Raw genomic sequence first — 13,348 nt, forward strand, 5'->3', positions numbered from 1 at the left:
TCTCGTGTTTGTTTGATGCTGTGTGCTGTTCCTCCTTTCAAAGCCTCCTGCTTTCTCTTGGCCAGGCCGGGGAACTTTCCCCCAGCCCCAAGGCTTGGTGTGGGGGCAGATGTGACAATGGGGTTATGCCAGAGCCCTCAGTAAATGCCTAAGCTCACCCTCAGGACTCGTACTTTTAGCTCATAAAACACAGGATGCAATTATTTACAGAGGGTTTTACTGCAAATACTGTGTGTCTAAAGAAATGAGAAAAAATACACGTTAATAATAAAACCTTGGTTACTGTTGTAATTCCAACTATTGCCTATATAACGGCACAGCAAATGCTGTTTTTTCTGGCTTGTGGTAGTGGTCAGAATGATTTGGCATTTTTGTATCTTCTCTTGAATGCCAACAACTGTAACTTTCTGGTTGTACAAAAATGCACATCACATAGCTATTGACTGATTCTTTTATTGTTTTAAAATGTAAATGTTTCATTTGTATTACATAATGATTTTTCTCAATTTGTATTGAAGCATAGGTTTTTATGTTATAATGATTCCTACACTCCTTGCAAAATAATTGCTGAGGATCTCAAATAGCACCTATTCCACTAGCTCACAATCAAATTTCTCTCACGTTTGCATCTTTCTGGTGATCCTGAGCCACACAGCTCAGACTTTATAGCATGGTACTGGTTCACCTTAGCAGCCATTTTAGGAGAGAGTGTGCTCAGGAGACTTTTGCTGTTCCTTTCTCTCTAAGGAATCAAGCAGTGAGGACAGGCTCTTGGCTTCTGCTTGTGCCCTGTGCCCTGCTTCAAAAGCCAGCTAGCGTATATCACCTCTGCTGCATTCTGCTGTGGTCGTGCCGCACCGCACGTTTCTCCAGGTCCTGGGGAAGGTCGCAGAGGTAGGAAAGGGGCTAAAAGTCAGAACACCAAATGAGTAACTGAGGCTGCGACAATTGCATACCCTGTGACACAAGAAAACTGCTCTGTTGAATCTGGAATGCAAAGATGACTGGGGAAAAGGAGACACTCAGTTCTCTCCTCGTTTCTGCTTTCCCCTAAATAATCAGACCTGATTTTTTTTTTTTCTCCACGCAGAAGTCCTATTTACAATATATTCTCCTCCCACTCTCCTTTGGATTCCACGATTGCTCTCGCTTTACTTATGTAATGTCAGCAAGACAGAGAGCACCGAGGCCACAGAGCCCTTCCACAGCAGCATCTTCCTGCCACACCGCTCTGTGGTAAAGGCCTGGGAGGGCCTTTTGGGCCTTTAGGGACACTCTGATGTAGTGCAGCTTACACAGCACGGTGGAGAGAAATGCACAGGCCAACCCCTAGTGATGTGGACAGAATACGACTCTCTTGAAACCCAGCTGCCTCAGGAATGTAGAAGTAGGACTAGAAAAGACAACAGAAAAACTTGCACTGGGAACAACGAACTGCATGTGTGATATCACCTCCAATATGAGGACTGCAAGCAGGCAAATGGGCCATATTTCCACTAGTGACCTGTCCTGTCTGCTGCCTGCTGAGAAAATACTTCTTTTCAAGAGTGGGTTAGAAGTAGAAAGTGTCTTTTAAGAAGTTTTCACATGCTTTTTACAGAAAGAAACTGCTTTCACTTTTAACGTTTCAGTCCTGGTCACCATCTGATGAAAGTCAGTTGCGGTCCAGAAAAAACAAGGAATACACCTGACATTGTCACTTGCTGATGGACCTACAGAAGTGAAAATAGAAGTGTTAATGGTGGGTGAATTTCTTCAATGGAAAAAGTAAAAATGAGGGAAATCGCATGAAGCATTTCTCTTTCTCCTTTCACTATTGCTGCTCCTATTCTAGCCCCACTGCGTCAAGGCAAAACCAAGAAAAGAAGCAAAAATACAGGATAAGAAGGCTGACAACAGCAGCTACTGAAGCCATAATATTTACAGATTGTAATCTCTGAAAAATACAAGCATAACCCTGACACACTAACTGTCATGCCTCTTCTCATATTCAGTTTCATTGGATGCCAGATGCAGGCTTGTAACAGTGATGTTGGCCCCGATGCATGTGCCTGCGCTGAAATAAGGAAGGCTGGGTGGCACCTGAATTGCCAGCTTCTTCTTGGAGGTGCTGGGCATGGCAGTGACACTGAAGCAGTGGTACAAAACAAGAAAGATAAGAGAAAAAACCTAGCTTTCTCACTTTATCCCTCCTTTTGGGTAAAAGGTAGGCAGAGTGAGTAGTTAACAGCAACTTAAGATGTTGCTTGCAGAAGTATGAGAAAGCAAGAGGCCTTGGCATGGGGTTAAAACAACTTGCAAACATTAATACTGGTGAGTTAATCATGTACAATCTGGTTTATCAGTAACTGCAAGAGATGCAGCAATAGCGAGCTCTGGGGAGAGCAGGCTTCAGTTCGGCACATTGGATTGGCGGATCCTGGGAGGATGAATGCTTAAAATGGGGAGGATCCTTCAGCCGGGCAGGGAAGGTGCCCAGCAAGACTGCCCACAAAAGACTGGCTTCTTGCAGGAGACAGTGGAGCTAAATCAGACTGAGCTTGGCTGGAGCTCCTACGAGAGGAACAGAGGGCTTCAAGACTCCCGCTTCCATGCGCTGCATGGCATGATGAGCGGCCCTCTGCAGTGACTGTGCTGCTGCTGGCACCGGGTCCTGTGAAAGGACCAGCGAAGCCAAAGTGGCACTGACCAAGGTGACAACAGAGGGTTCTCTATTCTGTATGTGCTGAAGATCTGGCAGATTTCCATCAGCCAGAAGAATATTAAATCTAAATCAGGTTTTAGTTGCTGGAACATGCACTGGTGCTTTATTACCAGAGTTGCTTCTGCAGCTATTCCTTTACAAGTAGCAAAACATTGTGTGAAATTTTTAAATAGAAAATTCCCCCAAATTCAACAGTGATTCAGAGCTCCCACACAGTAACAATCAATGTGGACAGTTAAACTGCAGACAGACAGGACTTACGGTCCTACTAAACAGGAGGCATTTGTTGGTATGCTATTGGTATTTGTGACAGACAATGGAAAACTAAACACTACTCTTATACAAAGGTAGAGCAGTCTGGGGAGAGAAGGGATTAAATGCTGCGGTGGTCAGCAGGATTAACAGGGCTGAGCCAGCAGCAGTGCCCGGGGGTTGAGGAGCACAGCAGTGAAGTGCAGCACTGCCTGCTGATGGGCACTGGTGGAGCGTGGTGTGTCCTCATCCAGCACCCAGCTAGCAGACGTTTGCCATGCAGCTTCTGCTTCTTGTCTTGAGCAGTTAATTGTTCATAAAGTGGGCTGAGTTTTCGAAGTGCCTGCTCTCGCGGTACTGTTGCAAAGTGTCTCATTCCCTGTCTCGCTCCAAGTGTGTGCTCTTCAGCTCTCAGCACTGCCTTGTATCCTTGTGGCTAAACAGTGCCCTCCTTGAGGCAACCAGGATTGCTTACACTACAAAAACTTGCTCCGGGTTTTGCTACACCTGCTACACATGGAGGGTGCAGCCAGTTTGCTCCAGAGGATGCAGGTGAGGGTTCTGTGCCAGTTGCTCAGAGATCAGGGCTGAGCCCTGACAATCATTATGGAAACAATCAGGACATGTAGCTTGAATATATCTGGTAAATAGAACAAAATCAAGTTCTTTTGTTATTCTACCTGGCATTTGTTCATTTGAAGTGTTCATCCTCAGTACTGGGTTCTTTACAGTGAGGTATAATAAATAGATGACATGAAAATTGTCTGCAGGAGTTATGTTTATGTTTCATCTTGCTGTTAATCCTGAGCAGAGCTTTCTTACAAAGCAACAAGCATCAAGATAAATCTTGCTTCTTTAAAATGACAGCAAATGAGAAAGACTTGAAATAAAACCCGTGTGGTATGCCTGAAAATATTTTCCCCCTGCCAGTTCTGAGAAGTGTACGTGGTTATGAATATCTTCCTGCTATAGGAAAGAGGCACTGAAAAGCAAAACCAAAAATAGGACTACTTGCACTAATGACAAGCTATCTGTGGATACTTTTTGTATTATATTTTATTGAGAAAGGTCCGTGTTAAAGGTTAGCTTTCAGTACGCTTCCTGAGATACAGCTTTTTGTCAGCAGAAGTTGTTTATGGTGGCCTATCAGAGCTTGGTGCAGAATGTCCTTTCTTCAGCAGCGTTCTTCTCTGCCATCCGATGATTTTTCTTCTTAAATTGGCGTGTTTTGAATTCTTCCGTGATTTCGGAGATTGACCTCCCTTTTGTTTCTGGGAGGAACAGATAGATGAGAACTGCTGCAGTGACCAAGACAGCAATGAAGATGAGGAAGCAAAAAGGACCAAGAACCATCTGGAGATAAAAACAGAGTAAGATGAGTGATTTCCCTGACAACACTTTCTCCTACTGATTCTTGCAAATTCTCTGTTTGCCCTCTGAGATGAGGAATAAGTTTATCTTTTCAGTCTATTCTCAAGGCAGCAGAGGATGTCTGAACTCTAGGGAAGTGTTTTATATGAATGACCTCCGCGTGCCAGTAACAGTAAGGAATTCACAGCTTTGATCATCTACAAGGATTTCATCTCGCTTCCTGTCCAGACCAGCCTAGAAAACCAGTTTAAATTGAGAGAGTCAAAGAAGAGATTTGAATCAAATTACATACAACAGCAAAGGGGAAAAGCATTCCAGTGAAAGTGAGGCCTAGCCAAATGACGATTCCACCAATTACAAAAGCAGAAGACCTTGTTGAGAGGGTGAAGATTTCATTCATGACAGATGCAACGGCTCCAGCTGAGGAAAAAACATAAAAAGCAATCAAAAACACTGCTGTGTGTTTTGTGCTCTCCTGTGGGGATTTGGTTAACCACTTTACCCAAAAGGAATAAACTGAAGTCACTGGTCAAACAGTGCCCCAGTAAAGTCAGGCTGCTGTGTGATCACGTGTATTTGGGCAGCACAGCCACCCCGCCCTGAATTCACCCACCAACCTCTCTAACGGTCCATGGAGAGAGATGGACATCCCAGAAACGCGCTTTCTATCCACCTAAGACCTATCAAATACGGAGATGAATGGCCCTAAGGGTCTATTTCTCTCCACTGCCCATGGGAATTCTGTTAGGTTTTCAAGACATTCATAGTCCTCATATTTAGCCCTGAAAATAGTAAAGGCTGACATTTGCGTTTGGAGACTGCATACCTAAAACTAGTGTTTACACAGGGAAATTTCAGAGTAAATATTGCTTTCAAGTGAGTGAAATCATAATAGAGAGCTGTAAATTTGGTTCTGGCATTACTGATGTAGGTGATTAAGAGTGGATGAGAAAAGACAGAGAAATGCGAAGAGACAGACTGTGTGCACTATCAGGTATTCTTTAATGGAGTTAAATTTTATAGGTGAGTTGGGAGAACTCTGATATTTTTGAAGGGGCAGAGACAGAGATGGACCAGATGAGCCTGCATGCACTGAACAGCATTCATGCCTTCCAAATCAAGCCTTAGTGATTTTTTAATAAGTATTTATTTGCCTTGAACCTGCAATTTGGTGTGAGGATATAGAGTCCTGATACATCAGGGTTTGAATTGTTTGAAGTAATTTGTTAAAAAAATAATTCCTCAAGTTATTAATTCACCAGAAGTTGGAGCTCCCCCATCAGTCCAAACTAAGCTGCTGCTTTACGATGATGCATTCAGTCTAGTTCTTTCCCATTCATCCATGGCCTGTGCATTCCCTTGTGGTCCAAGGTTTGCTGTTGCTACTTGTGTTATACTCACCTGGTCCTATCCCGTAGGCAATGATGAATAAAAAGATAAGAATAACACTGCAGTAACGCATCCAGAGGAACCGATCCTAGACAAGGGCAGAAGGAGGAATGAGAATGACAATTAATTTTATAGCTATAGCACAGCCGATCTAAACATACAGGAGAAGCGGTGCTGATGAAAAAGCCCACAGTTCTGGGCTCTGTAATGGATGCTCACTACAACTACTTATCTCTGTACAGAATAGCGGAAGGCCAAAAGTAGCCTGCAGTGTCCTATCCACAGAGGGGAGTTACACTGCACCCTGATCTGAAAAACACGTAACAAATTCCAAGATAATTACAGCATGGGGAAAAGTGTAACTGCTTCGACCTAATTATCTAATTTTCTTAGACAATTTCAGAGAAATGTTTAAATCGTGTGAATCAGAAGATTGAAACAGAGAGAAGATAGTTTGTGAGCTGAGACAAAGACTGCAATACAGGACGAAACACTGGAAATATGGAAGGCATGACACTGGGTTCCTCAGTCCTCTCCGCCATCCAGGCTGGAAGTAGCTCGAGTGCTGCACGCTGTGTATCCAGCTGGATCACAGGCATCGAGGGTGGAAAATGGTGGTGGGAAGGGGCAGTGCGCACGGCTTCTGTTGCAGGGGGCGTGGGATAGCAAATGGGAACGGTGACAACAGAGATGCTCATCTAGGTGTTTAAAGGGCAGCAAATGAGAGAGGTTCAGAGAGATCAGGCAGGCAGAGCTGGAGGAAAGCTACGCCAGGCTGGTGGTTTTACAAAATGGTTTTCACTGACTGTTTGAAAGATTGGTTAAAAGGATGAAATACAAGACAGGACAAAGATAAAGGCCTTGCAAGATGGGCTGTGAATTTGTGTTCAGAAGATATTCTGACCTGCTCTTTTGGACGTCAGAACTAAGGCTGACTATCTGCTGTCCTGCACAAAGATTTCAGATGCAGGTCCACCCCTAGACATTTGCTTACGCTCAGCAGAAGGCTTGTTTCAAGCAACACCAGTATCAGTGCCATCAACAAATAACCACCCCACAGCAGTATCCGGCGTCCAAAACGATCGATAATGGAGCTCTGAGGGGTAGGAAAAAAACAACAAACATATCACTGGAAGCATGGCCAAGTCCAGCTGTGAGCCTTCCAGCAAATCAAGCTTTTTTTTCTTCAGTTCTTATTTAGAGAACAGAAATCTTGTTAGTACCAAGCTTGTTATGGAGTTCCTTCTAGCCTCTCTGACGCTATGAAACCATCGCTGCCTGAGCATTGCAGCTACTTTTTCATGAACACTGTAGTCAATGGAAGCATGCAATGATTCCATTAAAAAATACATATATATATACACAGATATATGGAAATAAGCAAACATTTATCTTTGAATGATATTTCATTTATATATGTATGAATAATATGAATAAGAGGTATTTTTACAAGAAAGTATGAAGATTGAAGATGGAAAGAAATTTGTCAGGGACAGTATCAACCGCTTTACAGCCTTATGTAGTGCCACAGAAAAATCCTTTGGCTCACCAAGTGAAGATTCATTTACTTTAAAGGAGAATAGACTCAGATCACGTGTACTCGAACTCTTAAAGCCCCAGCAGAGTCTGACTTACACAGAAGATGATGGAGATGAGCTCACAGGTTGCAACTCCTAGAGCTACGTATGGAATTATGCTTTCCTGGAGGTTGGCTGTCTGAAAAATTTCCGTGGTGTAGAAGGTGATCTGATCAATAAGAAACATTTTAAAATGAAGTGTAGTCAATAGATGTAATATGTGCTTATCCAGCATCACCTAGAACTGTATTTGTCATCACTGTAATAGCAACAGTATAGCATTGAGGCTTAGCAGAGGTGACATACCTGCTTGAGATGTGAAAAATTGCAAGGCTAATGGAGATGGAGAAAAGGGATTTGAAAGTCCAGGGAAAAAAAAAAAAAAAAGAGAGAGAGAGAGAAGAGTTGAAAGGATCATACTGCTTGTAAAGCATGGAAGAAAGATGTTATGGCAAAGAGGAAAAGTGAAGGGACAAGACAGGGAAGACAGGGAGTGAAGGAAAGCAAATTTAGAATCATAGAATCATAGAATATCCTGAGTTGGAAGGAACCCTTAAGGATCATCTAGTCCAACTCTTGACACCGCACAGGTCTACCCAAAAGTTCAGACCATTCAAATTTCAGTCATAGCAGACCATACATAATTATTCCAACAGTTCATTCTGTAGGCCTTTTACAATTGTTAAGCAGAAGCTGCTCTTCTGCAAAGCCCCTGATGGACTGAGCACTTAACAGTAGATGTAAGCATGGATACAGGAATACTCAACTGCACTCAGGCCACAGAGCTGCAGACTCAGTAAAAGCAGGAGCATGGTACACAGCTGCGGATGCACGGATGGCTCTCTCAGCACCTCTAGGACATTCATTATTTTGGTGCCTTTTGTTACAGCCTTTTCCTTCATCATGTCATCAAGTTCTGTGTGATAATTCTCATCTCCCCAGAGTTGCTTCATGGCTACAGAAGAGACAGAACAAAGTATATTCTTCCATCATCTGAATCCACTAGTCATTTGCAGTTGAGTCCATGCCTTGATTCATCAGTCACTGGGCAAAGAACTAAAACACAGCTTCCTGGAACATACTGAGATTGTCCTGGAAAATGGCTTTGAGCTTGTTGTAGTATTTAAAGGTAGATCGTAAATATTTCTGATGACTCCTCTTTTTCTAGCGTAATACAATTTTATGCTATGATCTTTGCAAGATCTCTTATCGTGTAATTATCAGGAAATCTGTGGCTGTACAACAGAAAAGCCAATTCCCTCTATTAGGTTCACCTTCCCAAGAGTTACAGTCTAATAAATTAGAGATCTAAAATTTTCTCTTACCTTTCAAGCAACCATCCTTGTCTCCTTTTTGAAGCAAGAGATAGGGAGGTGACTCAGGAAAGAATGGCAAAAAGAGCAGTTGAATCAATGCCACCAACCCAGAGAAGGACAACAGCACATTCCACATGTCTTCAGTTCCTAAAAGATCTCTATGAAGGCACACAAGAGTGTATGTATAGGCCACCACAGTTCCATTCTACACTTAGTCTGGTATTTTCTGGATCCTAAGCTAGCAAGATGGAAACTATATCTATATGTGTACATATAGAGACATACCTGTAAAGAATAAATTGAAATAAAAGATGTTTAGACTAGGGAAAGGAAAACAGACTGATACCTTAGTTCTACTGCAAGATTGAGATTTTTCTCCAAATTTGAGTATTTTCTAAATATCAGTGGAGTTTGGATATTCCCACAACAGCTGTCTGAACCAATACAGTAATTCTGCATGAGATTATCAAGGAATTAGCAGAATTATCAGGTCTCAGAGGTTTATTAAGAGTGTATTTACATATTTTTTCTTATTAACTTCAGCAGAGACTGCATCTTCAAAGATGGACTCATCCTTTCTCAAGAGAAGGGTCTTTCTTGCCCCAGAGACTGACAAGGGAACCTCAGTGACTGGCATGGAGCAGATGTTTCCTTTTTGACAGCTGTAGCTAAGCAAGGTAAAAGTCCACCTTCAGTGTGTGTCTGTTTCTAGGACTGGGAGAACAGCACTTTCCTGCCATACAGAAGACAAATAGAAAACAGGACCAGAAGGAGCAGCACAAGTACCGTAATCCAAGAATTCTTGCTACAGCTTTTCCAAGTGCAAGAAACACAGAGGAGGTCACATTTACAAATCCACGGAACTTCTTAGGTGAGATCTCCCCTGCATACTGAACATGGGCATTCATATGTATTCCTAAAGAGAAGACAAAACATAACTAAAGCTACAGAAAATGAGAGAGAGGGTCCCTTTCCATTTCGCCTTCAGCCAAAGGTAGCTCTCATCTCCCTCCTGAACTGTTTGCTATATATCCTCCACAGTAAGTAGTCTGAAAATCTACATCAACTGTGAGATGTTTAGCTAATCCACCAGGTATCCCTCTCAGCAAGACCTCTTGAAAGAAAAGGACAGCTCAGCATTATATTGTCCCTGCCCAGGGAACAAACTGGACTATGCGATGGGTTTGTGCAGCCTGCTGCCTCGCCACGAGGCATGATCTTCTTACCTTTTCCCAATCTGCTCCTTGTTCCACTGGGGTCACTGTGCATGCCCGGGTACTCCCAGCAGGAAGATTTCTGTATCCACCCCAAAGAAGTCACATTAACATGGAGTAGTGGGAAGTCCTACCAGCACCGATGCCCTCGAGGAAGCGCCCAATCAGGATCATCTCAAAGGATTTGGCTCTCCTACTGAAGCCAGTGTTCAGTGTGGCTACTATTAGGACCACATCATTGAACAGCAGACATTTCTTCCTGCAACAGCAAACAACATGCGGGTATGATCCATGTTGTACTTTGTCATAGTTAACTAATGGCTGCATCTTCTCCTCCGGATTTATGGGCTAAACCATGGACATCTGAAAATCCATTGCTTATAGGGCAACGATATCTGATTAGGAAAAGGTCTGATGTCTTCCCAGGAGAGTGAAAAGGGAGAAATTAGACTCCTCTTTTCTATGCTAATACCATATGAGCACACTGTGAGGCTGAAGGAAATTCCTGTAAGGTAGACACTGATAAGGAATGGTCATTTTCACTACTTTCCTTTGGGCCATCCCCAACACTGCAGTTGTCCCCTGAACAAGGCAAATCCAGCGTTACAGAGAGATAGGTTCGCTATCCACCTTGAGATCAAAAAGAGGATTCTGAACATGGTGTGAGAGATTCTGCTTATCTTTGCTGAAACTCTGACTGTTCTTACAGAGGAATGAACCTGCACACTTATTTTATGAACTGCAATCAATTAAAAAAAAAAAAAAAAAAAGATAAGAAAAGAAAAAGCTTTTGCCTACAGAATATCTATCACCTTCTGCACACCTGCAGCATTGTTGGGCTCCCTAGGACATTATTGCTCAATAAAGAAATTTCAGAGAGTGATTCTACTAAAATTTCAGCAAATGTATAGGAATTGTGTGGCACCAAAATCTGTGAAAAGGCAACCAGAAACAGGCGCCTGTTCTTGTCTCTGTGATGTACTGAGGTGTAGTTATACATGCTGAGTAGGGTTAATTCTGTACCAAGACAGGGAAGTGAAAATTCCAACATCTATTATATTAGGTGAGTAATAGTTAATTGCTTCCCTTGTGGCATCCCTAATTAGCTAACCATTGGGAAATATACTTACTTTCCATACTTTGCAGTCAGGTACCCACTACACAGACATCCTATCATTCCCCCCACACAGTACATAGACACGATGAAGGACCATAGTAATGTCAGCGTCTCCTGATGCAGCGCTGAACCATATCGCTCCAGCCAGGTTTCGTTGATAAACTTCTGAATGTACTTGGACGGAAAAAGAGATATTTATTCCTCTGAGGCACTAATCACACTACTTCTTCATTATGTTTATAATTTTGAAAAGATACGTTACTAGTCGTTATGTTGAGATGTTGTATAAAAGAAAAAAAACACGAATAAGAAACCACCGAGACTTCCATAGTCCCTCCATTCAACTGTGTAACATTTCTTATGATGGTAAGGGATGGGAAAGAGCTGGGGATAAACTCAAATAGTACCATAGAAGAATATTTTTAGAGTATCTTCAAGGTGTAAGGCCTAGCCCCATGAAAAGCAGTTACAGATTTGCTTTTGCGAGAGCTTTACTTACAGGAGAAGTATAATTGATCACAGACATTTGAAAACCAGATAGGTGGGTTCCACCAATTCCTAGCACCAAAATCATCAGCAATAGCTTCCGGTATTGAACCTGCCAAAGATGATGAAAGACATGCTAAGTTCGTGATACCAGCAGGGCTTTCAGAACCGTGAGTTAATTTTTAAGATATGACATCTTTACATCTCCATGATTAAAAAGCCATTATAAAGAAAAAAATAAACAAAACAAAACAACAACAAATTATATTTTTCAATAATGAAGCAAACTCGCTGGGAAATAGTAAAGATGCAAATCCACACATCCCGTTAAGTTCTTCTCCTTGTTACTAACAGCCTGGAAAGATGCGGTCTTAATTCTTTTCATTTTGCCAGCCACAGAAATTTTAAAAAATAATAAAAAATCATAAAAGCCTTTTTGAGACAGTTTGTGTTTGCTTTTGTACTAGTAAGAAACCACACCTTTCTTGAATCCCTTTTTCCCCTCAGCTTTAACTTCTTGGAGACTTCGTTCACCAGCTTCCAGGGAATAATCAAGTCTGTCCTCTTAAAACTTTTTTTTTTTTTTTTTAATTTCACTTTTATTATTCCCATAGGAATCTGCATCTTCAGAGCCCCTACTTGAACAACTCCTGTTTGAAATGCTGTGTTCCCATGCTGTACACTGACTTTTAGAGCACCCTACACAAGCACATGTGTTTTCAGGCATTTAGTCAGGTCACACTGCAAACAGATGAGTATCCTCAAATGTCCTCAAGAGTGCAGGGCAGTACAGTGGGAGATTTTTTCCTTTTTGTCTCTTCCATACTATTCTTTTGTCCGTTTTCCTCAAAATGCCTATTCTTTCCTGGTTTCCCAGGTCCTCTCTCAAACCCCTCTCTTTGGTATTTCGAATATATTTTCTGAAGATGCTGTGTAGCCAGTCTTCCTGCTGAATCAATGTTGTCCCCAGCATGTGCTCTGTTCATTTTTATTACTGCTTGATTCCCTTTTTCTGTAATCTTTAAAGATTATGCTGCTATCGGTGACTAGGGCTAGAAGACAAGAAGTTGGATACTCACCAGGTCTGAGAGGAAACCAGCCATTTCCCCCTGAAAACCTGCCTGCTCTGAGAGCCCTTGTCACGTCTGTCAGATTGAGTGATATGTGTTCTATGCTTAGATTATAAGAAGATGGGATCATAGCACAGAAGTTAAATTCTAACTATGTGCCTTCTAGTGAATTATGTCCTCCTCCATCACTGGCCAGGGGCTCTTTTTGCTGGTTTAATTATTCCAAGACTCGGATATGCCAAGCTGATTACAACATTGGTAAATGTTTGTCCTGGTATCGGGAGTGCTCCCCCTTATTTGCACTGCTAAAGCGACCGAGTGTTCCTGTTTTGTGGGGATCGGGCGGTGTTAGCAGCTTTCCCTCAGGGCAGCAGACTGCCTTCCCTCTCTGACAGCAGCGTAGGCAGTGTGTTTGCTCCTCCCAGCCTACCACAGAGATACACCACTGAGTATCAGCACTGAGCTGTGCTGCCTGCTTTTCTGCACACTACAAGATTTTCCATCAGTTGAAGTTTGAAGTTTGAAATTTGAGCAATTTCCCAGTTGCAGGACATGAAGTATTTGAGTATTGGCATGGGGAAGGGGCCTTGGTCCTTGCGAACACCCAGTTCTATCTCGAGGCTCACACTGTTTCCAACTACTCAGACCAATTGCTAACCACTATTACCTATTTACAACAGCAGAGATAGCTGCGCATGTGCCAGAGCAGGGAGCTCATTCTGCTCTGGCTTGAGGGTTGACTTTAAGAAGTACTTTCCACCTTGAAAAAAAAACTATTTTGACTCAACAGAAGACTTCACTATTTTCAAAGAGTGCAAATTCCTTCTTCATTCCTTCAGGCTTCTACACAGA

General features: G+C 42.4%; 1 protein-coding gene across 1 annotated transcript; it reads right to left on the bottom strand.

Annotated features, from left to right (window-relative positions):
* Nucleotides 1-3,988: 3,988 nt before the first annotated feature.
* LOC118174794 (solute carrier family 2, facilitated glucose transporter member 11-like) lies at nt 3,989-12,665 on the bottom strand. The gene is made up of 12 exons (XM_035340424.1): nt 12,506-12,665; nt 11,440-11,538; nt 10,954-11,114; nt 9,958-10,082; nt 9,396-9,525; nt 8,619-8,767; nt 8,061-8,248; nt 7,352-7,462; nt 6,711-6,812; nt 5,729-5,804; nt 4,620-4,747; nt 3,989-4,309 (listed from the first exon to the last, which is right to left on the bottom strand). The coding sequence occupies exons 1-12, from the start codon at nt 12,527-12,529 to the stop codon at nt 4,103-4,105; spliced, it is 1,500 nt and encodes a 499-aa protein (XP_035196315.1). The 5' UTR covers nt 12,530-12,665; the 3' UTR covers nt 3,989-4,102.
* Between the last annotated feature and the right edge of the window lie 683 nt (nt 12,666-13,348).

This window comes from Oxyura jamaicensis, chromosome 15 (genome assembly GCF_011077185.1).
Source record: "Oxyura jamaicensis isolate SHBP4307 breed ruddy duck chromosome 15, BPBGC_Ojam_1.0, whole genome shotgun sequence".
NCBI lineage: Eukaryota > Metazoa > Chordata > Aves > Anseriformes > Anatidae > Oxyura > Oxyura jamaicensis.

Coding starts and splice junctions, on each gene's coding strand:
- LOC118174794 (XM_035340424.1), bottom strand. CDS start 12,529: ATGGCTGGTTTCCTCTCAGACCTG. Junction 8,249..8,618: donor CAAGGATGGTTGCTTGAAAG/GTAAGAGAAAAT, acceptor TCTCTTCTGTAG/CCATGAAGCAACTCTGGGGA. Junction 5,805..6,710: donor AAACAAGCCTTCTGCTGAGC/GTAAGCAAATGT, acceptor GCCCTTGTCTAG/GATCGGTTCCTCTGGATGCG.